Source organism: Meles meles, chromosome 14, assembly GCF_922984935.1.
Source record: "Meles meles chromosome 14, mMelMel3.1 paternal haplotype, whole genome shotgun sequence".
NCBI lineage: Eukaryota > Metazoa > Chordata > Mammalia > Carnivora > Mustelidae > Meles > Meles meles.
The window spans coordinates 21,788,074-21,815,255 of record NC_060079.1 but is presented as its reverse complement, the minus strand read 5'-3'; the positions used below and the strand labels follow the sequence as shown (position 1 = coordinate 21,815,255).

Below are 27,182 nucleotides of genomic sequence, written 5' to 3'. Positions count from 1 at the left end.
GGTGGCTCAGTTGGTTAAGTGTCTAACTTTTGATTTCAGCTCAGGTCTTGATCTCAGGGTTGTGAGATGAGCCTGCTTAGGATTCTTTCACTCCCTCTCCCTCTCTCTTCTTCCTCCTTCCAGCCCCACCCCCACCTCCGCCGACATACGTGTGTGTCTGTCAAAAAAAATTCTTAGAAATTAGAAAGTGGTAAGGAAGAAGCTAAAAAGTAGGATGGTGGTTTATGTGCATATAATGACTGTGTTAAGCTGACTGAAGGACTCTAGAAGAAGGGAGAGGAGTGATGGCATGCCAGGTTTTTACCCTGCTCTGTCATGGGACAGCCTGAGACAATCGGGGCCTAGATTAATCACCACAGATATACCCTGGGTTAATTCCTTCAGGAAGAGACATCTGAGAGGGGTGAGGCACAGAGCACTGCCTTTGGAGTCATTCTGGCCTGCCTCAGAATCTTGGCATTATGCCACTGACTAATTCTGGGACTGGGGCCACTTTTATAGCCTTCTCGGTCTGTGTCCTCATCTATAAAATGCTGAAACTGAAGCCTGACTTAAATGGCTTTCTTGAAAAATAGGAGTGTGACAACTATATATAGTAGATACACAGCAAATGTCTGTTCCCTTCCCTTCCTCTTCAGTACATTCTAAAATTCCATACTTTACCAAATCATTCCCTCTTTGCTGTGAGTTACCTTAATCCATCAGCCTTTTAACCTGATGCAAAGTGAGGGCGTGCAGGGGGGGGGGGGGGGGAAGGACTTAAAAGCACTGAAAATAGTTGGGGAGCATAAATACCTTTGTTTAAGAATACTTGGGGATCTGTTAAAGGAACACTTAAGTGATTTGAGATTACTTTATCTAATTTTAATATGGTAGTTGAATTTTTTCAGTTAATGTGATTTCATAAAAAATTTGATTCAGAAAAGAATTTTTGAAATTTTAAAGATTTTATTTATTTTATTTATTATTTGAGATAGAGAAGCAGGCTCCTCACTGAGCAGGGAGCCCAGTGTGGGGGGACTCAATCCCAGGACCCTGAGATCATGACCTGAGCCAAAGGCAGACACTTAACTGACTGAGCCACCCAGGCGCCCCAAGAATTCAAAATTATTTTTAAACTGATTATCCAGTTTTGAACTGGTTTTTAATCTCCCAGTAAATTTATTCAAGTATGAATGTGAATTGATGCATAAAGCAGTTGATTAAAATATACAAGGAAAAGTTACCTATTGACTCTCTGACATTAATTTTAATAGTTAATTTAAAATATTATGTAAAGAAAGTTAATCATTGTGTTAAAATTACAGAATGATTGCTTTATAAGTGGGAATGTTTTGATTTATCTTTGCCATCTTTTATAATTATAGTTTGTAATTAAACATACATTGTTTTCTGCCCTTAAACTAAGACAACTATTGACTTAAACAATTTTAATTTAGCATATTTTAATAGCTTTCTAATGTTGAGTTTTCTAAAAACCTTAATATGAAATGGATCACATAAAATTATGTAAAATTAATCTTTTCAGTTAGATATTTTGGAAATTAAACTACTTAAACTGCTTTATTGTATCATGATGCAAAAATTCAAGTGCATTTGTTTCAGTTTTTAGTTATCCATTCTTATGATGTGGCAATTTAGTTAAAATGTCTGTTGTGAGTCAGTGGAATTTTTATTTACTTATTTATTTTTAAGGATTTTTATTTATTTATTTGACAGAGAAGCACATTGAGAGAGGAAACAGACGGGATGTGGGAGTGGGAGAAGCAGGCTTCCCGCTGAGCAGGGAGCCTGCTGCAGAGCTCATCCCAGGACCCTGGATTCATGACCTAAGCTACCCAGGCACCCCAGTGGAATTGTTTTTAATTTCTACATTGAGTATTTCATATAAAATAGTTTTCTTAAGGGGGCCTGGGTGGCTCAATCATTGAGCATCTCCTTTGGCTCAGGTCATGATCCCAGGGTCCTGGAATCGAGCCCCACATTGGGCTCCCTGCTTTGCGGGAAGGGGAGCCTGCTTCTGCCTCTCCCACTCCCCCTGCTTCTGTTCCCGCTCTCGCTGTGTCTCTCTCTCTCTGTCAAATAAATAAATAAAATCTTTAAAAATGATAATAATAAAATAGTTTTCTCAATTTTTTTGTTGGCCATTGTAAAAATATTAAGTTAAATTGTTTTTTTCTTTTTTCAGTCTTAGGAAAAATATGCTCAAAGGGAAGAGACTTAATATTTTTGACCTTAAGGCAGTTACTGAAGAGGTACCTGAAACAGGTTTGTTAAGAACATGATTTCTCAGGTGTAGAAACATTCCATCTTTCAAAAAAAAAATTCCTTAATGTTTTGATTGCTCAATGTGAGGTATTTTAATAATCCATCCTGTCATTGGCCTGGATCCTGCTTATGAATGTAATTGTTGCCATTGCTAGTCTTGGCCAGATTCTTGCCTGGAAATGTTGCATTCTGTGAGACAGTGGGAGGTAAGACTACCACCTTCTTGAATCCAGAGCTAGCAGTTGGCTACTGATTTGGGTTAGAACATTAACTATCACCCTTTATTTGCAACTATGCTATTATAAAAGATAAACTGTGGTTTCTGCCCTAAGGCAGCTTGCTATCTAGAAGAGGAGATGGGGGTGGGGGTGGGACCTTGGGTGGTTCAGTCATTGAGCCTCTGCCGTAGTCTCAAATAAATAAATACAGTATTTAAAAAAAAAAAAAGGGAGATAGCATTTGTAGAAGTAACTTAATGAAGTGACTTAGTGATTGTTTAGGAGCTGGAAGAAGAGCATTCAGGAAATATATTTAGCAGATTTGTGGTGGTCGTGTTGTTTTTTTTTTTTTTTTTTTTTAAGCACACCATCCTTGTTCCATGTACTTATCCCTTTGGGTAAGAGGTCAAATCTTTCATAATCACCATTTAAGTCTAATTAAAAGAGATGTAAGAGTGTCCCCTTGCATTAAGTATGGTTTACTGATAAATTCAGATAAATGGGAAGCTCAATACAAATGGTCTTCAGCTTACAAGTGGCTTTCATTTCCAAAGATTATAAGTTAGCTTTTGGACTTGATAATTTTGTGATTGTTATTTAAGTTCCATGGCCTGCCTCCAATGGCTCATTTAATCTATCATAGTTACTTTTTTTTTTTTTTTACATAATTTTGGAACAAATCTATAATTTAAGAAGAAAAGTAGTATACAGATTTGATTTTGCCAAATTAAGTAATCAGGATAAACATAAAAAGAAAATGTAATCTTAGTGATTATGAATATTGGTTATTATTGACACTGAGAATGAATTATAGAAAAGAAAAACAAAAAACATATTACTTATTTAAAAATATACAGAATCAAAACAGAATAATAAAAAAATGTGGGGTGATAGATGATTTAAAATGTTAGCAAATGAGGAATGCATACTTTTTTTTTCTTTAAATTTTTTTCATTTTTTTAAAATTTATTTTCAGTGTAACAGTATTCATTGTTTTTGCACCACACCAAGTGCTCCATGTAATACGTGCCCTCTCTATTACCCACCACCTGGTTCCCTAACCTCCCACCCCCCCCACCCCTTCAAAACCCTCAGGTTGTTTTTCAGAGTCCATAGTCTCTCATGGTTCATCTTATCATAGTTACTTTTATAAACATCTGATTTTTTCCACTATTCAGTAAACTGCTAGATATTAGGGGCTGGGTTTCACTGATTTTTGTATACCCAGCAACACCTAGCCAGTGGCTGACGAATCATAGGAATTAACTACCTTAAATCATAAATGCTTTAAAAAATTTTTTTTAAATAAATGCTTTTTTTAAACAAATTGAGCTATGAAATATCAATCCATAGAGGAAAGGAGTTAATTCAATCTGTTTATTCTTTTAAACTAAAGGAGAAACTAAGAGAACAACTTGCCTGCTCTTATTGCGAAAACTGCTTTCTGTCCTGTATGATGGACAGGAAATACAAGGGGCTCTGGCTGGCTTAGTTCTCAGAACATGTAACTGGATCTTGGGGTCGTGGGTTCAAGCCCCACGTTGGGTGTTGAGATTACCTTAAAAAAAGGTGGGGGGGAATACAAAATGCACACACACACACACACACACACACACACACCCTCTCTCTTAGATGATTCTAACAAGCTACTTGAAAAAAGCACAATAAAATGTGTGGTCATGGAGAGTAGATCACCTCTCCCCTGTTGATGTGGCAGCTGTTACACTTGCATCAGAAAGGCCATTTATTAGGAAAAAAATAGACTGTGGAAAAAAGACAGTCTCTTCAATAAATGGTGCTGGGAAAACTGGAGAGCTATATGTAGAAGAATGAAACTCGACCATTCTCTTACATTGTACACAAAGATAAACTCAAAATGGATAAAAGACCTCAACGTGAGACAGGAATCCATCAGAATCCTAGAGGAGAACATAGGCAGTAACCTCTTCAGTATCAGCCACAGCAACTTCTTTCAAGATATGTCTCCAAAGACAAAGGAAACAAAAGCAAAAATGAACTTTTGGGACTTCATCAAGATCAAAAGCTTCTGCACAGCAAAGGAAACAGTCAACAAAACAAAGAGGTAACCCACGGAATGGGAGAAGATATTTGCAAATGACAGTACAGACAAAGGGCTGGTATCCAGTATCTATAAAGAACTTCTCAAACTCAACATACACAAAACAGATACTCATGTCACAAAATGGGCAGAAGACATGAACAGACACTTCTCCAATGAAGACATACAAATGGCTATCAGACACATGAAAAAATGTTCATCATCACTAGCCATCAGGGAGATTGAAATTAAAACCACATTGAGATACCAACTTATACCAGTTAGAATGGCCAAAATTAGCAAGACAGGAAACAACGTGTGTTGGAGAGGATGTGGAGAAAAGGGAACCCTCTTCTACTGTTGGTGGGAATGCAAGTTGGTGCAGCCACTTTAGAGAACAGTGTGGAGATTCCTTAAGAAATTAAAAATAGAGCTTCCCTATGACCCTGCAATTGCACTACTGGGTATTTACCTCAAAGATACAGATGTAGTGAAAAGAAGGGCCATCTGTACCCCAATGTTTATAGCAGCAATGGCCATAGTTGCCAAACGGTGGAAAGAACTAAGATGCCCTTCAACGGACGAATGGATAAGGAAGATGTGGTCCATATACACTATGGAGTATTATGCCTCCATCAAAAAGGATGAATACCCAACTTTTGTAGCAACATGGACAGGACTGGAAGAGATTATGCTGAATGAAATAAGTCAAGCAGAGAGAGTCAATTATCATATGGTTTCACTTATTTGTGGAGCATAAGAAATAACATGGAGGACATAGGGAGATGGAGAGGAGAAGGGAGTTGAGGGAAATTGGAAGGGGAGATGAACCATGAGAGACTATGGACTCTGAAAAACAATTTGATGGTTTTGAAGGGGCGGGGGGGGTGGGAGGTTGGGGAACCAGGTGGTGGGTATTATGGAGGGCACGTATTGCATGGAGCACTGGGTGTGGTGCATAAACAATGAATTCTGTTATGCTGAAAAGAAATTAAAAAAAAAAAAAAGGCATTTGTTGTCAGGGCAGCTGTGGTTGTCCACCTAATGAACAGCCAGGAGAGACACTTGGATTCTTGAAGGAGCCAGTTTGCTTTTTTAAATCAGAAATCCTATTTCTTAAAACTGAAATTAGCTGGCAAGGAAGCGCTGAAGTTTTATGTGTTCTATAAAAAATATAAAATGATTGTACTCTCATAAGGTAAATTTATTAACATTTACCCTAGGGGGCGCCTGGGTAGTTCAGTTGGTTAAGCATCCCACTCTTGGTTTCAGCTCAGGTCAGGATTTCAAGGTTGTGGGATGGAGCCTGATGTGTCCCAAGTTGCAGGGAGTTTGCTTGTCTCTCTCCCTCTGTTCCTCCCCCTGCTCTCGCTCTCTCTCTAGATTAAGTAAGAATAAGTAAATAAAATTTTTTTTAAAAATTCAATGAAGGTACTGTTTTAATAAGTTATACTTGATTGAGTCTAAAGAATGTCTTTTGTTCCCAGTTAAGTACAATACCAACCGCGTACAAACTTAAATTCGGTTTTTATTCACTGCTGTCTCTACCACTTAAAATAATGCCTGATGTATAATTGGCATTTAGTAATTATTTATTGACAGAATGAATGAATTCTTCTGTCCCATGATTCCCACATTTTGCTTCCCTCCGTAGTCGTAGACCTTTCTACTTACCCTACAGTAATTTAGAACAGAGAGGCAATATAGCTTAATGGAAGGAATTTTGGTATTTGATAGATGTGAATTATTCAAATTCAGATTCTGTCATACTAACTTTTCTGAGTTTCCCATTCTCCATCTATAAAATAGGCCTAATGCATACCTCTCAAGAATTAAATGAAGTAATGTAATGTAATTCAAGTGTCAGGCACAGTGCCAAAACCACAGTTGACATTCAGGACATAGTTGCATAAAGATAAACAGGCTAGAGTTTAAATATTAAAGTCACATGTTATATAAAAAATACATTCATGGGACACCTTGGTGGCTCAGTCATTTAAGCATCCACCTCTTGATTTTGGCTCAGGTCATGTTCTTAGGGCCGTGAGATCCAGCCCCGGTCCATGGGCTCTGTGCTTAGGGAGAGTCTGCTTAAGATTCTCTTCCTCACCCCTTGCTTCTCTTGCACATGTGGTCTCTCCCTCTCTTTCTCTCTCAAATAAATAAATAAATATTTTTTTTCCCAAAGATTTTATTTATTTATTTGACGAGAGAGAGAGTGTACAGTGAGAGAGGGAACACAAGCAGGGGGAGTGGGAGAGGGAGAAGCAGGCTCCCCACTGAGTAGAGAGCCCAATGTGGGGCTAGATCTCAGAATCCTGGGATCATGACCTGAGCTGAAGACAGATGCTTAACCAACTGAGCCACCCAGTGGCCCCTAAAATAAATTTAAAAATCTTTAAAAAAAATACTCACATTCATGAAAACATTCTTAAACAAAATACACATTCCTTTTCCTTTCCAGTAGAGGGGGTGGTCAGACTTTAGGGCTTGCTTGCCTAGCAGTGTAATAAATGCTAAGGCTTGCAGGAATTGGCACCGTAGGCTTTTTTGTCATCTTCCTTTAGCTTTAGCTCTCAGTGAGTGACCTTTCACTATATATTGTTTATTTTAATCCTCAGGGCCTGAAATGTATTACTAATTTAGAGTTGATTATATCATTTAAAAAAATAAAGATATATACATTGACTTGTGATTATTTTGAAATGTTATTATAGAGACAGCACCTTCACTTTGGGAAGTGGAATTTGCGAAGCAGTTAGCCATGGTAAATGAACAGCCCCTTCAGAATGGTTTTGCAGAGATGATCCAGTGGACGAAAGAGGGGAAGCTGTGGGAGTTTCCAGTTAACAATGAAGCCGGTAAGTTAATTTCAGAGGTTTATAAAATTCCATATGGAGATTAAATCTGGTTGGTGTTCAGTCATAGAGTCTAGAGATTTACATGAATTTCAAAACTTTGTATAAATATCTCTGTGATGTCTGAAAAGAAATTTGACAGTTTTTTTTTTAAGTTAGAATTTCACTTAATTCTGGGTTTTTCATAAGAAAAATAAAGAAGTAAAACTAGGGGCGCGAGGGAAGCTCAGTTGGTTAAGGGTCCAACTCTTTTTTTTTGGAAGATTTTAGTTATTTATTTGAGAGAGAGCACGAGTGGGAGAGGAGGGGCAGAGGGAGAAGCAAACTCCCTGCTGAGCAGGGAGCCTTATGTGAGACTCCCATCCCAGGACCCTGGGATCATGACCTGAGCCAAAGGCAGACACTTGACCAACTGAGCCACCCAGGCACCCTTAAATGTCTAACTCTTGATCTCAGCTCAGGTCGTAAGCCCTGTGTTGGACTCTGTGCTGGGCATGGAGTCTGTTTTAAAAAAATAATAAAAATTTTAAAAGCAAGTAAAATCATATGGTAGAAATGTATTATGAATTTCTTTTTTTTTTTTTTTTTGAAGATTTTATTTATTTGACAGAGACACAGCGAGAGAGGGAACATAAGCGGGGGAGTGGGAGAGGGAGAAACAGGTTTCCTGCTGAGCAGGGAGCCCGATGTGGGGCTTGAACCCAGGACCCTGGGATCATGACCTAAGCCGAAGGCAGATGCCTAATGACTGAGCCACCCAGGTGCCACGTGTCATGAATTTCTATGTGACGTGAAGGTGTTGACTACAAATGATGACAGTTCCCTAATTGCTAAGCTGGAGATTACCTGGAAAATCTTCTCATACATTAAATCTTGGGTATGAGATGATATTTTGGTTTTAGAGAACATTACAACTCTTAAGTTTTATGCTGGTTGTCTTTTACTCATAAAACTGTTGCACTAATGAGGGGCACCTGGGTGACTCAGTGGATTAAAGCCTCTGCCTTCGGCTCAGGTCATGATCTCAGGGTCCTGGGATCGAGCCCGCATCGGGCTCTCTGCTCAGTGGGGAGCCTGCTTCCCTTCCTCTCTCTCTCTGCCTGCCTCTCTGCCCACTTGTGATCTATGTCAAATAAATTAAAAAAAAAAAATCTTTAAAAAAAAAAAAAAACTAGGGGCGCCTGGGTGGCTCAGTGGGTTAAAGCCTCTGCCTTCGGCTCGGGTTGTGGTCCCGGGGTCCTGGGATGGAGCCCCGCATCGGGCTCTCTGCTCAGTGGAGATCCTGCTTCCTCCTCTCTCTGCCGGCCTCTCTGCCTACTTGTGATCTCTGTCTGTCAAATAAATAAAATCTTTAAAAAAAAAAAAACAACTATTGCACTAGTGAGATGTAAGGTTCTTGTGCTTAAATGCTACTCAAAGCAAAAATGTTAAAAGACTTCAAGATTTTTTGGGACTCTGGCTCCATACCTAGGTTCTTTGAACTGCTAGACGCTGTATTATCTACTTTCCTGAAGATTGTCCTGGAGATATTACTTCTTTCTCACTCAAAAGGAAAACAGTATTACTATGCAATTTATTTCTTATGCTTTTTTTTTAGGTATATTTTCAATTAGAAGAGATTCACTTACTTTTATGGTACAGTTAGCTAGGAAATGTAAGCATTGCAGTAAGTCTTAGGAAAATGTCCATATTTTAACCTTTATAGTAGTATGCTGTCATTGTAACATTTTATTTTTTTATAATCTTTCATTTGTTTGGAGTAATAAGTGGAATGGAAGCTTAAGTATCAGAAATATTTTGTCTTATATCTTCATAAATTATTACTTTGTGTAGGAAAACTTTTTAGAGACTTATAACTCCTTTAATAAATTCTGAATATTTTGTGGATTTGTATGGTATATGCAGTCATAAAGGATGCTGTGTTGCTGTGTTTCACCTGGTATATATAAAATGTATATTTCTCAAAGTATTAGCTTCCCAGGGGCACCTGGGTGACTCAGTCGGTTAAACATCTGCCTTCAGCTCAGGTCATGATCCCAGGATCCTGGGATCAAGACCCACATCAGGCTCCCTGCCTGATGTGCAGAGGGAGCCTGCTTCTCCCTCTGCCTCTGCCCCTGCTGTTCTCCCTGCTTGTAATTGCTTACTCTTGCTCTTTCTCAAGTAGATAAATAAATAAAATCTTTTTTTAAAAGTTTTTAAAAAAAAAGTATTATGCTTCCCATACTCTGGTAGGTATCAGGGAAGGGTGAAAAAAAACGCCCAAGGACTTTTCAGTTGTGCAAACCAGAGTACAGATCTAGCTCTCTCAGTGATTAGGCATTTGCCTTTGAGAAAACAGTTTAACATCCCGAGATTAAAAAACCAGATCAGTTTCCTCATCTGTAAAATTAAAGGTACCTCATTGGAAGAATGTAAGAACTAAGGCAGTTATTTGAGTTGCTGAGCCCCGTTCTTAGTGTATAATACATGTAAATAATGTTAATTCATGTCCCTTCTGTATGAACACAGAATTTTAAAAGAAAAAAATTAGCAGAATGCAGTGTGTGATATTAAGGGAAAATTTCCTTATTTGATGCAACGTGGGTGTTCTGAGTCATTAAAAATATGGTTCTAAAACACCATATTGAGGTAGAATAACATGACTTTTTTCTTTTAAGATTTTATTTATTTATTTATGAGAGAGAGAGCATGAACAGGTTGAGGGGCAGAAGGAGAAGCAGATTATCTTCTGAGCAGGGAGCCCGATTTGGGGCTTGATCCCAGGATTCTGGGATCACGACCAAAGTGGAAGGCAGACTCTTAACCAACTGAGCCACCCAGGTGCCTGAACATGTGACTTTATTTAGGTGAGACAGTGGTTAGGGGTTCAAGTTTTGAGTGAGTTGTGTGCTTAATCTCACTAAGCCTCACTTCCCCTGTCTATAAAATGATGGGAATAAAAATAAAATTTATTCTTCTTCTGAATTCAGGTGATTCTTCTGAAAATCAAGTGAGGTTATACAAGTAAAGCATCATCAACCATCATCATCTCTGTTCCTACAACAATATCACGAGAGGGTTTTACTCTACTGCAAGGATCTTAAATCTTAAACTGTTAGTGAGGATGTGTATTTTCTAGGAACCACCAAATAGGGTAACAGGAAAGTAAGGGTTAGTGTACATTGTCATCAAAAATAAAACACTTCAGTTCATCAAAATCTTGAATGTCCAAACTCCAAAGAAATCTATCTTAATTTTGACCTGGGTTTTGAGCAAGTTTAATTTTTACGAAAAGAAAAAAAAAACCATGTCTTTTGGTCAGGTTAGGGAGATAAATGTGACAAGTTTCCATATACACTTGTACATATTATTGATGCTTCAGGATGGGAAGGGGAGGTATCTCATTTCCAGCTCCTTGAGGCAATTGTTATCGGAATGAAAAACAGGAAAAGAACTGTGGAAACTTTCTCACTTTGATCACTCCCCTCAGTATACAGTTTGGAACGTGAGAATACTTTAAGAGAGTGGCATTAGAATTTGAAGCCTCAGCAGTTTAATAATATTCTTCTGTATTTCTTATTTTTAAATTTTAAGATTAATAAAATGTCATGCTCTCTCTACTAATAGTTAGCTTCATGAAGATTTACTCTGATGCTTTGAGGGAAAAGTGTTTTATTTTTAGGGCTGGGCCATGCCAGTTTCTGAACATAATACTGAAAATGACAAAATGACGTCTCCTATGTTGACAGCTTTACTTTCCAGTGTTACGTTTTTCATTTATATAAAAAATTGCAGCCTGTTGTTTTACCACATAAAACATATAAATTATTTTCCATTTTGAAGTAGCTTTTTTCCAGGTTGTTGTTGTTGTTGTTGTTATTTTTAAGAACTGGTTTGTCCCTTCTGTGTCGTTTTGCCAGCATAGACATTTGTAAGAGCATAGATGGCATTATTTCCACTTAGATTTTGTAGTAGTTATTATAGATTGGATTGATGATAAAAGCATTTTTATTTTAGCCTTAACTTTGACTTTGAATTTAATCATGTTTTTACTACTACGCAGTTAACAGAGTCTTGCTCTTGAATATTCTTTAGCCATAAAATATACCACCAAAATAGTGTTAAGTACAGTAAGTTTGGAAATATATCAGTTTTTGATACATAACATGCTACCACCAAAGTTAGTAAAACAACAACTAACTTACAACTGCTCCTGAATTTATGGGTTTTCTGGTTAGTTCTGGCAGCTTAGCTGCGGGTAGTTCCCTCTAGAGTGGCATGTCTCACATGTCTGGTTGTGGGTGCTGGCTCTTGTCAGGGGAGGAAGAGATAACTGGGTTATACGTCACGCATCATCTCAAAGACTAACTTGGACTTCTTCACACGACTGTAGTAGAGTTCATAACAGCATGGAAGAGCAAGGATTGATGTGGAGGTACTTTTCAAGCCTGTGTTTGCACTGTGTTGAGTAATATCCCATTGACCAAAGCAGGTCACTTGCTAACCCTGAATTCAAGGGTTTGAGAAACAGACTCCATTTATGCAAAGAATGACAAAATCACATTGTGAAGGGGAATGTCTAGAAGCATGAGAGTGATACGATATGTGGCCATTTGTCTGTCTACCACCTTGATTTATTTTTTATTTACTTCAGTTTTAGTAAAAATAATGTATAGGGGCACCTGGGTGGCTCAGCAGGAAGCCTCTCTGCCTTCAGCTCAGGTCATAATCTGGGGGTCCTGGGATCAAGCCCCGTGTCGGGCTCTCTGCTCAGTGGGGAGCCTGCTTCCCCCTCTCTCTCTCTCTCTGCCTGCCTCTCTGCCTGCTTGTGATCTCTCTCTCTCTCTGTGTCCAATAAATAAATAAAATCTTTAAAAATAAATAAATAAAAATAAAAATAATGTATAGATCTTTAAGTATCCAAGTAAATTTTTTTAAATCTCTTTCAGTAAATATAAACTAACTCCAAGTGAGTAGAAAGCTTTTAAGCCTTTTATTTTGAGATAATTGTAGATTCACATGCCACTGAAGAAATAATAAATATCCTAGATAGCCTATACCCATTTTCTCCCATAGTTAACTTCCTGCAAAACCGAACCGTAGTACAGCCAAGCAATTGGCATTGACACAATTCTCCAACCATGTACAGATGTCACCAGCTTTACAAGTATTACATTATACAGGTGTATTTAGTTCTGTGCAATTTTATCACATGTGTAGACTCAGGAGACCACCACCACGGTCAAGATACACGGTTCCATCATCTCAGAGCCCTCTTAGAGCCCTTCTAAGCCACACCTGCTTGCCTTCCACTGCCTCCCCTTCTTAGTCCTGGATCCCTGGCAATCACTAAATTCATTCACTATTTTTGTAATTTTGTCATTACAAGAAATATATACAAATAGAATCATAGAGTATGTAACCTTTGGGAATTAACTTTTTTTCACTCAGCCTGATTAATTACCTAGAAATTAGCCAATTGTTGCATGTGTCAGTATGTTTGTGCCTTGTTTTTTGTTGTTTGGTTGGTTGAGGTTTTTTGTTTGTTTTTTAATTGAGTAGTAGTCTATGATTTGAATGTGCCCTATAGTTTGTTTAACCATTCACCTGGTAAAAGACATCTGGGTTGTTACCAGTTTGGAGCTATTATGAATAAAGGTATTATAAATATTTTGTACAGAGTTTTGTCTGAATGTAAATTTCTATTTCCTTGGGGTAGATACCCAGGAGTGAAATTGTTTCATCATATGGTAGCTGCATGCTTAGTTTTTATTTTATTTTTTATTAAAGTTTATTTATTTATAATATCTATACCCAACATGGGGCTCAAACTCACAACCCCAAGATCAAGATCACATGCTCTACAAACTGAGCCAGTGGGGCGCCCTGCATGTTTAGTTCTGTGTGGGTTTTTTTGTTTTTGTTTTTGTTTTTTAAAGATTTTACTTATTTGTTCATTTGAGAGAGAGAGAAAGAGAGAGTGCAGCATGAGCCAGGGGAAGGACAGCGGAAGAAAAAAAGGGAGAAAAAGAAAGCCCTGCCCAGGGCTTGGGAGGAACCTGACACACTGCTTCATCCCAGGGCCCTGAGATGACCTGAGCTGAAGTCAGACACTTAACCAACTGAGCTACCCAGGGATCCCCTGCGTGTTTAATTTTTTTAAAGAAGCTTCCAAACTATTTTCTAGAGTGGCTATGCCATTTTATATTCTCACCAGCAATATGTGAACCATCTGGCTTCTCATTCTCACCAGCATTTGATGTTGTCACTATTTTTCTTTTAGATGTGTTTACATTCTGATAGATGTGTATTGATAGCTCATTGTGGTTTTAATCTGCATTTCCCTTATGGGTCAAGAGATTGACCACATTTTTCTTGTGTGTGTTTGCCATCTATTATCTTTTTCAGTGAAATCTCTGTTCTTGTTTTTTGCCCATTCTCTACTTGGATTGTTTGGTTTTCTTACTACAGAGCTTTGGGAGGTTGTTTTTTTTTGTTTTTTTTTTTTAATTTAATATATTCTAGACCTTTATTAAATCTTTGGTTGCATTGAGGCAACTGGGTGGCTCAGTTGGATAAGCATCTGACTCTTGATTGCAGCTCAGGTCATGATCTCAGGGTTGTGAGATCAAGCCCCGATAGGATGGATCAGGGCTCCACTGTTAAAACTTCATTTAACCTTAATTACTTTCTTAAAGGTCCTGTCTCTAAATATAGTCACATTTATTTATTTATTTATTTATTTATTGAGTCACACTCAACCTATCAATTTTGAGGAGATATGATTCAGTCCATAACAGGGTCTGTTTCTGGGCCGTCCCTTTTGTCCCATCAATCTGTGTGTCTGTCCCTCTGCCAATACCACACTTTTGATTATTGTAGCTATTTCAGTAAATCTTAGCATTGTTGCTCCCATTTTATTCTTCTCTTTCAAGATTGTTATAATATTCTAGGACTTATGCCTTTCAATATAAATTTTAGAATAAATTTGTTGGCAAAACTTTACTGAGATTTTGATAGGAACTAGTATTGGTTTTGTTGATCTTTCTCTATTTTTTTATTCTCAATTTTGATGTTGGATGTTATCTTTATTATTTCCTTCCTTTGTTGCTTTAGAATATTTTGCTCTTTTGCTAGTTCTTGAGGTGGGAACTTAGGTTATTGATTGAGACTTTTCCTCTTCATCTGTATTCATTTAGTGCTGTATGTATCCCTCGTAGCACTGCATTAGCCATGTCCCACAAATTTTAATTTGTTGTGTTTTTATTTTCATTCAATTCTGAGTGTTTTTTCAGTATATTGCTTGATCTTTGACTGTTTCCTATTGTCTTTCTGTTATTGATTTCTAGTTTGATTCCATTATGATCTGAGCATGTACTATGTATTACTCCACTTATTTTAAATGTGTTGCAGTTTGTGACCCAAGATGTGGTCCAGCTAGGTGAATGCTCCATGAACTCCTGAAAAGATTTTGTATTCTGAAATAGTTTGGTGCAGTGTTCTGTAGACGTCAGTTTGATAATGTTTGTTGTTGTTATTCAGTTCTTCTTTATCTGGACTAATTTTTTTTTTTTTTTAAGATTTTATTTATTTATTTGACAGAGATCACAAGTAGAGAGGCAGGCAGAGAGAGAGAGAGAGGGAAGCAGGATCCCCGCTGAGCAGAGAATCTGGGCTAATTTTCTAATTCAGATGTTTTTCTTTCTCCCTAGTAATTTTTTTTGTTTTGCTCTGAAGTCTGTTTTGTCTGATAATCATATAACCACTCATGCTTGCTTTTTTAAAAAAATTAATGTTAACAAGATGTATTTTTCTCCATCCTTTTATTTTCAACCTTCTGATTTTGTGTTTGAAGTGAGGTTCTTATAGAAAGCATATCATTGGATGCATGATTTTATATTCACTCTCCAATCTTTGTCTTTTGATTGGTGTATTTAGACCATTTACATCTGAAGTAATTATTGATTTGTTAGGACTTAAGTCTCCAATTTTATTACTTGTTTTCTTTTCATTTTCTCTATTTCTCATTACATTTTTTGTGGGGGGGGGTCCCTGTGAGCTGCTTGAACATGTTTTAAGATTCTATTTTGTTTTATTTATATAATTTTTTATGTAGTTTGTGTAGTTTTCTTAGTGGTTGCTGTAGAATTGAAGTTTTTATTAGTAACTGCTGCTACACTTTGAACATTTATAATATGAATCATAATGTGAACATTTATAATGAACATTTATAATGTGCTAGGCATTATGAGTTTTATAAGCTTTGTATCTATGTAATCTTTACAGAAACCCCATGAAGAAGGTTCTGTTTTAATCCTCATTTTATATGAAAACTGATGCTCAGAGAAGTTAATTAATTTGCCCAGTCACACAGTTGTTAAATTGGTGGGCAAACCTAGGTCTAACTCCAAAGTTGATGGCTTTAACTGTAATAGTCATTAGTGCTAATTTTGCAATAGAGATTTTACTTCAGAATTGTATTTTATCTCATTTCCTAGGTTTTGATGATGATGGTTCAGAATTTCATGAACATGTATTTCTGGATAAACACCTGAAAGATTTTCCAAAACAAGGACCAATTCGCCACTTCATGGAGCTGGTGACCTGTGGCCTTTCCAAAAACCCATACCTGAGTGTTAAACAGAAGATTGAACACATAGAGTGGTTTAGAAATTATTTTAATGAAAAACAAGACATTCTAAAAGAAAGTGGGATACGGCTTAATTGAAGACCATGGAAATTTTTATTTCCATAAAACATATATCCATGTTGGTGATGGATATTAAAACTAAATAAAATAATTTTACTAGAAGTTTTCCTATATTGTGTTAATTATTACATTTGATTTGAATGGTATAAATGTTAAAATGCTTTAAAGTATATAGTGGTAACTGAAGAATATTCTTGCATTGAGAAAAGTTGTCAGTATTTACAGATACAACTAGTAGTTCTTTTTTTTTTAAATATTTTATTTTTATTGATTTGGCAGAGAAACAGAGGGCAGGGGAAGTGGGAGAGGGAGAAGCAGGGAGCCCAGTGCAGGCCTCGATCCCAGGACCCTGGGATCATGACCTGAGCCAAAGGCACCAGACACTTAACAACTGAGCCACCCAGGCGCTCTTGGTAATTCGTAACGAGAATATCGTAGAATTACTACAAGTTTAAGCAACTTCTTTTTCTTTTCAGTGACTATACTTCTTTGAAATACAATTATTAGCCACATATCTGATGACATCAGAGTGCTCTAACAGTTGAGATGGTTTATAGACAGGTTTATATGCACTGACTATGTATATTTACATACACATATTTTTATTTATGTATCTTTATATATTTCACCCGAAATTAATTACCCTCATCTAAGTCTAGGTTATGAACAAGAAGTAATCTTGTAGAGATCAGTGGCTTATCCTAACCCCTCTAGTCCTTTAGGTCTTTGTGCCAAAGTTAGAACTACTTATTTTCTGTTACGGTGCTTAGAAGTGTGACTCAAATTCATACAACTCAAAGGAATAAAGATTCTGAAAAACTCAAAACAAGAATTTAGTTTATAGTGGTCGTACACTAGTAGTATTTTAGGCTCCCGGCATAAACAAATGGAAATCCTAGGAAGGAACCCATCATCAACTCAGAATTCAAATTACAAAACACATAAGGAAATAAAACAGTGTGATTGGACACGAGCAGAAGCAGACTCGTAAAGTCTTTAAATGTTAGGCTTGGGGCACCTGGGTGGCTCAGTCAGTTAAGTGTCCAACTCTTGGTTTTGGCTCAGATCATGATCTCAGGGTCATGAGATCAAGCCCTGTGCCCGGCTCTACCTGTTCTCTCTCAAATAAATAAATAAATATTGGACTTATCATATACTATGAACTAAATGTAAGATAGAGTAAAATACAGGATAAAGAAGATGTGGTATATATACACAATGGAATACTATGCAGCCATCAAAAGAAATGAAATCATGCCATTTGCGACGACGTGGATGGAACTAGAGCGTATCATGCTTAGTGAAATAAGTCAATCGGAGAAAGACAACTATCATATGATCTCCCTGATATGAGGACAAGGAGAAGCAACATGGGGGGGTAGGGGGATAGGAGAAGAGTAAATGAAACAAGATGGGATTGGGAGGGAGACAAACCATAAATGACTCTTAATCTCACAAAACAAACTGGGGGTTGCTGGGGGGAGGTGGGATTGGGAGAGGGGGAGCGGGCTATGGACATTGGGGAGGGGAGGCGAACCATAAGAGACTATGTACTCTGAAAAACAACCTGAGGGTTTTGAAGGGTCAGAGGTGGGAGGTTGGGGCAACCTGAGGGTTTTGAAGGGTCAGGGTGGGAGGTTGGGGGAACAGGTGGTGGGTAATGGGGAGGGCACGTTTTGCATGGAGCACTGGGTGTTGTGCAAAAAGAATGAATACTGTTACACTGAAAAAATAAATAAAATGAAAAAAAAAAGAGTAAAATACAGAGCAGGAGATAATAAAAGTGACTAGATGTTGGGAAACGAAAATTTAAGGAGTTTAACAACAGATTAGACACAAAGGTAGATCTAAAGAAATCCATGTGGGGGCACCTGGGTGGTTCAGTAAATTAAGCATCCAGCTCTTGATCTCAGCTCAGGTCTTGATCTCAGGGTCAAGAGTGTTGAACCTACTTAAAAAAGAAAAAAGTGCCTAATGTGAAGCCTACTTAAAGAAAAATCCATATGTAGTGCAGAGAAGAAAAGAGAAAAGAAATTTGAAAGAGAGGTAAAGATTGATACAAGAAGGTAACATTTGTTAGGCACCTGGCTGGCTCAGTCTGTAGAGCATGTGACACTTGAACTCAGAGCCATGAGTTCCAGTCGCGTGTTGGGCATGGAGAACTACTTAAAAAAAGGTTTTTTCTAAAAGAAGGTAACATTTGTGCAATCAGATTTCCAGAAGGAGAGAAGAAGAAATGGGTCAGAAGCTATCTGGGTACTTGAGGAGTTTATGGTTTATGAAAGACATCAATTCACAGACAGTAATCTCTGGCTCATATATAGAAACTGCACCCAACAACAACAAAATACATTCTTTACTAGTACATGGGGACACCCGAACTTTTTCAAGTATTTAGTTCATTTATTTTTAATCATAGTTACTGATCTATTTGGATTTATTTTTACTAGCTTCTTTTGTGTACCCTTGTATGCTTTGTTGCCTTCATTTTGCTTATTTTTTCTCATGTCATACTAGTGGAAGAGAGGGATGAAACATAAAATATCTCTAAAAATAAGGGCTAAGGGGTACTTGGGTGGCTCAGTTGGTTAAGCATCTGTCTTCGGCTCGGGTCATGATCTCAGGGTCTTGAGTCTCACATCAAGCTTTCTGCTCAGCAGGGAGGCTGCTTCTCCCTCTCCCTCTACCCCTCCCTGCCCCCACCCGTGCTCTTTCTCTAATAAATAAAACCTTTATTTAAAAATGAGGGTTAAATACATTTGTTAGATAAAAGTAATTGGCTAGCAGCAGATGATAAAAATCCTAAAGATGGGGGGCGCCTGGGTGGCTCAGTGGGTTGGGCCGCTGCCTTCGGCTCGGGTCGTGATCTCGGGGTCCTGGGATCGAGCCCCGCATCGGGCTCTCTGATCGGCAGGGAGCCTGCTTCCTCCTCTCTCTCTGCCTGCCTCTCTGCCTGCTTGTGATCTCTCTCTGTCAAATAAATAAATAAAAAATCTTAAAAAAAAAAAATCCTAAAGATGTGCTTTAACTGAAAAGGACATAATCCCACATTTTAGGTATGAAATATAAGAAAAAATAGGAAAGTGATAAATATCTAAGTTAATTATAAAATAGTAAAATGTCTTATGGGATTGATTAAAATATATGACAATAGGATATGTGAAGATGAATTTTTTTTAATGTTTGTTTTATTTGAGAGAGAGAGTGTACAAGCAGGGGGGATGGGCAGAGGAACAGGAAGGAGCAGATTCCCCACCAAGCAGGGAGTCCAAAGCAACCCTCGATCGCAGGACCCTGGGATCATGACGTGAGCTGAAGGCAGACGCTCAGCCAATTGATTGAGAGAGAGATGAGCAGGGGAAGTGTAGGGGGAAAAACAGACTCCCCACTGAGCAGGGGCCTGGACTCGGGGCTCAATCCCGGGACCCCGATCCCCGGACCCTGGGATCATGACCTGAACTGAAGGCAGGCACTTAACAACTGAGTGACCCAGGCGCCCAGGATGAATTTTTTAAAATGTCAAGTGATAATGCTCTTTGGCAGAGACACAGCTAAAACAATACCAGAAGTTTGGAAGTAAAGGGAAAAAATGGACAAGTGTTAATCTGGTTGTGGCTAGATTCACATCAGAAAAAGAGAGTCTGACAGACATTATTAGAGACATTATTTTTAAAATGATAACTTGGGGCGCCTGGGTGGCTCAGTGGGTTAAAGCCTCTGCCTTTCGCTCAGGTCATGATCCCAGAGTCCTGGGATCGAGCCCCGCATCGGGCTCTCTGCTCGGCGGGGAGCCTGCTTCCTCCTCTCTCTCTGCCTGCCTCTCTGCCTGCTTGTGATCTCTGTCAAAAAAATAAAATTAAATTTAAAAAAATAAATAAAATGATAACTTAATAACTTAAAGAAACTGGATCTCGGGGCACCTGGGTGGCTCAGTGGTTAAAGCCTCTGCCTTGGGCTCAGATCATGATCTCGGGGTCCTGGGATCGAGCCCCACATCGGGCTCCCTGCTCGGCAGGGAGCCTGCTTCCCCTCGTCTCTGCCTGCCTCTCTGCCTACTTGTGATCTTTGTCTGTCAAATAAATAAATAAATAATCTTAAAAAATAATAAAATAAAAGAGCATCTACATGCCTTTAAAAAAAAAGAAAGAAAGAAAGAAATTGGATCCCTAATTTAAAGATCTTCCTAGAAAGGGGCACCTGACTGGCTCGGTAGAGCATGAAACTCTTGATCCCAGGGTTGTGAGTTCCAGCCCCACACTGGGCATAGAGATAACTTAAAAAAAAAAAAAAAAAAAAAATCTTCTGAGAAAGAAAGCAACAACTTCAGACTATTTCTCAGGAGGGTCTTAAGCCTTCAGAAGAAAGGTAATTCTTGGGAAGCCTGGGTGGCTCGGTGGGTTAAAGCCTCTGCCTTCAGTTCAGGTCACGATCTCAGGGTCCTGGGATCACATCCGGCTCTCTGCTCAGCGGGGAGCCTGCTTCCTTCTCTCTCTCTGCCTGCCTCTCGGCCTACTAGTGATCACTGTCTGTCAAATAAATGAATAAAATCTAAAAAAAAAAAAAAAAGAAAGGTAATTCTTACACGAATTATTCTGAAGCACAGAAAAAGAACAAACCTCAAATTAATTTCAAGAGACTAGAATTAACAAAGGTTAATCATAATCATGAAGGCACATTTGAAAAACCAAACAACATGACAAACTAAATCCAGCAACGTATGGGAAAGAAACAATAGTCAAACTGAATTTATTCCTGGAATGCAAGGGAGGTTTAACAATGGGGAAAAAATAATAAAGAATGCAGGGACATCTGGGTGGCTCAGTCGGTTAAACTTCTGACTCTTGGTTTTGGCTCAGGGTCATGAGATTGAGCTCCACATGGGCACCATGCTCAGCATGAGTCTGCCTGGGATTCACCCCATCTCCCCTTCCCTCCCCCTTGCCCCTCCCCTCACTCACACATGCACACGTACTCTCTCTCTCTCTCACAAATAAATAAAATCTTTTAAAAAAGGTGGGGGGGGGGGAATGCCTGGGTGGCTCAGTCGGTTAATCATCTGCTTCAGCTCAGGTCATGATCCCAGGGTCCTGGGATGGAGCCCTGCATCAGGCCCCCTGCTCAGCAGGGGGTATGCTTCTCCCTCCATCTGTCATGCTCTCTCCCTCTCAGTGCCTCTCAAATAAGTAAGTAAAAAATCTCTAAAAAATTATATGGGGGCCTAACCTATAAGTGTAGCAAGAAAAGATATACGTAAAAGCTATTAGAATTAGAAATTCATTCTAAAGTAATCCTCAGTGAATCACCCCCTTTCTGGACAGAGCCTGAGATTTGCTTCTAGCAAATAGAATATGGCAAAGGTGATGGGGTAGTCACTCCCACAACCGAGTTCCGTTCTAGGCAAAAGTGATGCAATTCGTCCCTCTTGTGATTACATTACATTACATAAGACTCCTTGTTAGCCAGCTGGGTGAGAATTCTACTGGCTTTGAAGAAGCTGCCATGTCATGAAAAGGCCTATGAACAGGCTACATGCAGTTTCCCCGGGAGCAGAAGGCAACTCCTGCCTGACAGCCTGCAACAAAATGGAGATCTCAGTTCTACAGCCTCCGACCGCTGAATTCTCCCGCCAGTCTTGGAAGAGGACCCCAAGCTCTGAAAAGTCACAGAGCCCAGCGGACTCCTTGACTGCAGCCTTGTGAGACCTTGAAGAGGGGACCCAGTTAAGTGACCCACAGAAACTGGGAGATGATGTGCATGCTGTTCCAAGCCACTAAGTTTGAGGTTATTTGCTGAACACAGAAAGGAATACAGAAAGGAAGAATGAAATTGTCATTATTAGAGTCTATGATTATGTAGGAAAAAAATAACCTACAAATTATAAGAATAGGAGAATTTAGCAAGTTTGCAATTGCATTTCTATATACCAGTGACAGAAAAAAGATGATTTATGAGATCCTGTTCATAGTAGCATCAAAAATATAAATGAACAAAATCTTAATGAAAGATATTTAGGATGTTTGTGAAGAAAACCTCTTAAAACTTAAATGAAACATAGTAAGTAATAAAAAATAAGGAAAAAAGGGATGTCTGGCTGGCTCAGTCAGTAGAGCATGAGACTCTTGATCTCCAGGTCGGGAGTTTGAGCCCCATGTTGTGCATGGAGCCTACTTAAATTAAAATAATAATAATATAGTAATAACAATGAAAATATTTAAGTAAGTAGATGGATAAAAAGTTCATGATAACAAAACTCAATAATTTGATACTTGGGGCGCCTGGGTGGCTCAGTTGGTTAAGTGTCTGCCTTCAGCTCAGGTCATAATCCTGGAGTCTTCTAACTTGGTGGGGGACCTGCTTCTCCCTCTCCCTCTACCTGCTGCTCCCCCTCTCTCCGTCAAACAAATAAATAAAATATTAAAAAACATTTAAAATAAAAATATCTTTACAGTTCTGGTGTAGACAAGGATTTAAAATATCAAAAAGCACAATCTCTAAGGAAAAGATTCGTCAATTTCACTGTTAAAATTTAGAACTTTCAATTAAAAAAGGCAATGCCAAGAGTGCAAAGATAAGCCTCAAACATGAAGATAAATGCTTTACATATAGTCACCAAATGATTTGTATATAACGTACATAGAGAACTCCTAAAAATCAAATAGAGGGAAATAAACCAACTGAAAGAATGTGGTCAAAAGACAAAGGCAGGCATTTCATTTCACAGGAGAAAATATATAAATAGCTAATAAGTAGATGAAAAATGTTCAGAGAAATGCAAATTTAAGCCATATTGTGATAACATTTGTATTCTCCTTAGATGGGTAAAAAATTAAAACGCAATATCATTTGTACACTGTTGGTGGGAGTGTAAATTGGCAACCACTTTTGGAATTACATAATTTATATATGTATATTACAGAATATACCTATATTTATATATATATAAATTATGTATATTATATATATAATATATATATTTATAATATATATAAATTATATATTAATATATATTATATATAAAAATATATATAATATATATAAAATATATAATATATATAAATATATAATATATACATATATTATATTTATATATATAAATATATATTTATATATATGTATATTACAGAATATACATATATATATTACAGAATATACATATATATATTACAGAATATACATATATAAATATATAACAATTATACATGTAACATTTAACTATACATTTATACAGATGTAAACGATTACTGTAAATATATAATATAAATACATATAATTTTGTGTATATAAATATTTTTTACCTATATAATTACAGAATCTTATAAGCAAGCAATCCTGCTCCTGGAGTATATCCCCAAAGAAACCCTCACAAATACGTGCTGAGAGGCATGTATAAAACTGTTCAAAGCAGGGGTGCCTGGCTGGCTCTATCAATAGAGCATGCGACTCTTGATCTCAAGGTCTTGAGTTCAAGCCCCAGATTAGGCACAGAGCTTACTTGGAAAAAAAAAAAAAAATGAGGGCTCCTGGGTGACTCAGTTGGTTAAGCCACTGCCTTCAGCTCAGGTCATGGTCCCAGAGTGCCAGGATCGAGTCCCGCATCAGGCTCCCAGCTCTGCGAGGAGTCTGCTTTTCCCTCCCACCTTCTCCCCTCTAATGCTCTCTCTCACTCTCTCTCTCTCAAATAAATAAAATCTTTTTTTAAAAAGTGAGAAAAAAACCCCAAAACTGTTCAAAGTATAAAAATCAAGGGAGAAAGTGATAAATTGTGGCTTCTTTATGCAATGCAACACTATGCCCAAGTGAAAATCATTAAAATAGAACTATACACATCAACACAGATGATTTCATTTTTAAAAAAATTTTTAAAAATATTTTATTTATTCATGAGAGACAGAGAGAGAGAGACAGAGGGAGAAGCAGGCTACCCGCAGAGCAGGGAGCCCGAAGCAGGACTCAGTCCCAGGACCCCGGGATCATAACCCCAACCGAAGGCAGACACTTAAAGACTGAGCCACCCAGGTGCCCAACACAGATTATTTCAGAAAAAATGTTGCATGGAAAATAAGTTGCAGAAGAATGCATGTAATACAGTACCACGTCCATATGATTTAAAAGCCAAATTTTTAGTATGTTGCCTTGCGCTATAAATTTGATGAAACTAAAAGAAAAGCGTGGGAATGATGGACACAACACCGCATTTCAGGAGAAAAGGCCATGTGGTTGAGGAGGGACACAGGGAGCTTCCATAATACTAACATTGTCTTAAGCTGGATGGGAAGCTCACAGGTGGTCACTTTATTATCATGCTTTAAATTATTTGTATTATTTATATTTACATCATATTACAGATACTCTTTTGTATGTAACAACAATTCATAATATTTTAAGGAATAAATGGAAATGGACAAATAACTGCAAGACAGACAGAGCTTAGCCCTAGTTTTGACAGATGATAGAGGTCTGTCCTCAGCTGAGACCATGATGTTAAAGACATCCTTTATCTGGCCATTTACAGACTTGATTTTAAAGAATGTATTTATTATCATTAGATTCTTGGTTCTAAAGAATGTGTTATCATTAGATTCTTGCCTTGTTACCATTCTTAAAATTGTTCCAAAATTCCTTGGAGTAATCAGCTTTAAGTTATGCAAATAATAACAACAAAATCCTCTTAATCCCAAAGTAGCTTTAAAATCCATGCATTTATACATGTATGCAAATTGACTATTAAATTAGGGAGATTTCATTCTAAGTAATAGAGTCATAAGGGGCTGAAGCAAACCTGCTTTTCAAAACATATGAATTCAAGGACTAAGCGAGTTCTGAAAAGTGAATAATTTACTCTGTCTCTTAGTATCTCCTTGAACCAGAATGTTGGTAATGGTGGCAGAGAATGGGAAGTAGCTTGTATTAGGAAAAGCAAAGAGCTGCTGGAATATGCTTGCGATTTAGAGCTTCTTAAACAAATCCTGTTCACAGCACACGAATGGAAGGACAATGTTTTCCAAGATCTCAGTAGCATCTTTGTGGAGAACAGAATATGAAAACACTTAGTCATAGTCTCTGGCACAGTACCCCTAAAAGGGAGCATTTCGCATGTCTGAGAGTGGTTTACCTTTACCAATTTTTTTTTTTTTTTTTTGAGAGAGAGAGTGGGAACCAGGTGGAGTGCGGTAGGCAGAGAGGGAGACAGAATTTCAAGCCAGCTCCACACCTAGGGCAGAGTCCAACATGGGGATCAAACTCACGACCCTGAGATCATAACCTGAGCAGAAATCAAGAGCCAGTCACTTAAACGATGGAGCCCCTGCCCCAGGTGTCCTATTTTTACCAATTTTAATTGTGACAAACTTAATGTAACCATCTGGAAAGCAACGGCTGGTCTGAACCAGGTAACTTTGCGTGCTGTACTATTTACTGGACAGTTCAGAGGGCAAGGAAGCAAACAGAAAGGCTCTGAGAGTTTCTTGGCTTTGCCAGCTCCTGAATCATTGACAGTTCTGCAGGGTCCTTCCTGTCTCTCCTTCCTTTGGTTTTGTCCACTTTGGAGTCAGAAGCTTAGGTTCAAATCCCTGCTATGTCAGTAGCAGCTGTGACCCTAAGAACAGGGCTCAGTCTCTCAGCCTGTTTGCTCCTTTGTGAACGGTGCCTAGAATTCCCTTCTTGTGGGACCTGCAGGGGTTAGAACGGAATGAGGCACCATACATCGCCGTGACTGGCACTTTCTGTGTACTTCAAAAATAATGTCCTTTCTCTGTACTCCTCCCCAGGCCCCCGATGTCAGAAGGGACACTCCAGGAGTCTTTTTTTTTTTTCTCCCACTATCCAACATTAATTTGGGAATGGCAACTTGATCTTTTTGCGGTTTCACATACAGTTACCTTTACTTTCCATCACTGAAACAGAATGCTTGATTTTATTATGATGTCCTCCTCCGAGACCCATAAACAGTCTCATCACCGTCATCATCCCTCTGTAGCAGACTCTTGCTTTTGTGGGTGGGCATGAGGCCAGGCAGGTGTTGGGATAGAAGGGCCTCCTTCGGAAAGGGGAACCCTCCTCCACTGTTGGTGGGAATGCAAGCTGGTGCAGCCACTTTGGAAAACAGCATGGAGGCTCCTCAAGATGTTGAACATAGAGCTACCCTGCTACCCAGCAATCACACTACTGGGTATTTACCCCAAAGATACAAATGTAGCCGTCCAAAGGGACCCATGCACCCCAATGTTTACAGCAACAATGTCCACAATAGCCAAACTATGGAAAGAGTTCAGATGTCCATCCACAGCCGAATGGATAAAGGATATGTGATACACACACACACACAAATACTATGCAGCCATCAAAAATGGAAATCTTACCATTTACAATGATGTAGATGCAACTAGAGGGTATTACGCTAAACGAAATAACTCAACCAGAGAAAGACAATTATCGTATGATCTCATTCATATGTGGAATTTGAGAAACAAGGCAGAGGATCATAGGGGATGAGAGGCAAAAATGAAACAAGAAGAAACCAGAGAGGGAGACAAACCATAAGAGACTCTAAATGTCAGGAAACAAACTGAGGGTTGTTGGAGTGGACAAGGGTGGGAAGGATGGGGTGGCTGGGTGATGGACATGAGGGAGGGTATGTGCTATGGTGAGTGTTGTGAATTGTGTAAGACCAAAGATTCACAGACCTGTACCCCTGAAACAAATAATATGTTATATGTTAATTTAAAAAAAGGGGGGAGCCCTGGGTGGCTCAGTCATTAAGCATCTGCCTTCAGCTCTGGTTATGATCCCAGGGTCCTGGGATTGAGTCCCACATCAGAGTCCCTGCTTAGTGGGGAGCCTGCTTCTCCCTCTGCCTGCCACCCCCCTTGCTTGATCTTGCTCTCTCTCACAAATCGATAAATAAAATCTCTTAAAAAGGGGTGGGGGCTTCTCTGTGGGGCTGGGAGCTCAGGCTTGTACCTGATAGCTCCAGGCTCATGCCTGGTGAGAAGGGGCCTGCACCTGTCCAGACGGGCAGATGCCCTCTACGTGACGTCTCTTCCTGTGGTCTGCCTCAGCGTCTCTTCAGGTACCCCAAGGACGTGGAA

At 38.5% G+C, this 27,182-nt stretch overlaps 1 protein-coding gene across 1 annotated transcript in view; it reads left to right on the top strand.

Annotated features, from left to right (window-relative positions):
- Window positions 1-16,191, top strand: part of MRPS31 (mitochondrial ribosomal protein S31) — a 33,821-nt gene extending 17,630 nt beyond the window's left edge. Inside the window, exons 5-7 of the mRNA XM_045978287.1 lie at window positions 2,189-2,268; window positions 7,263-7,406; window positions 15,884-16,191. Of these exons, the coding sequence (XP_045834243.1) occupies window positions 2,189-2,268; window positions 7,263-7,406; window positions 15,884-16,113 (454 nt within the window). The 3' untranslated portion in view covers window positions 16,114-16,191. The remainder of the gene's footprint in view (window positions 1-2,188; window positions 2,269-7,262; window positions 7,407-15,883) is intronic.
- The last annotated feature ends 10,991 nt before the right edge of the window (window positions 16,192-27,182 follow it).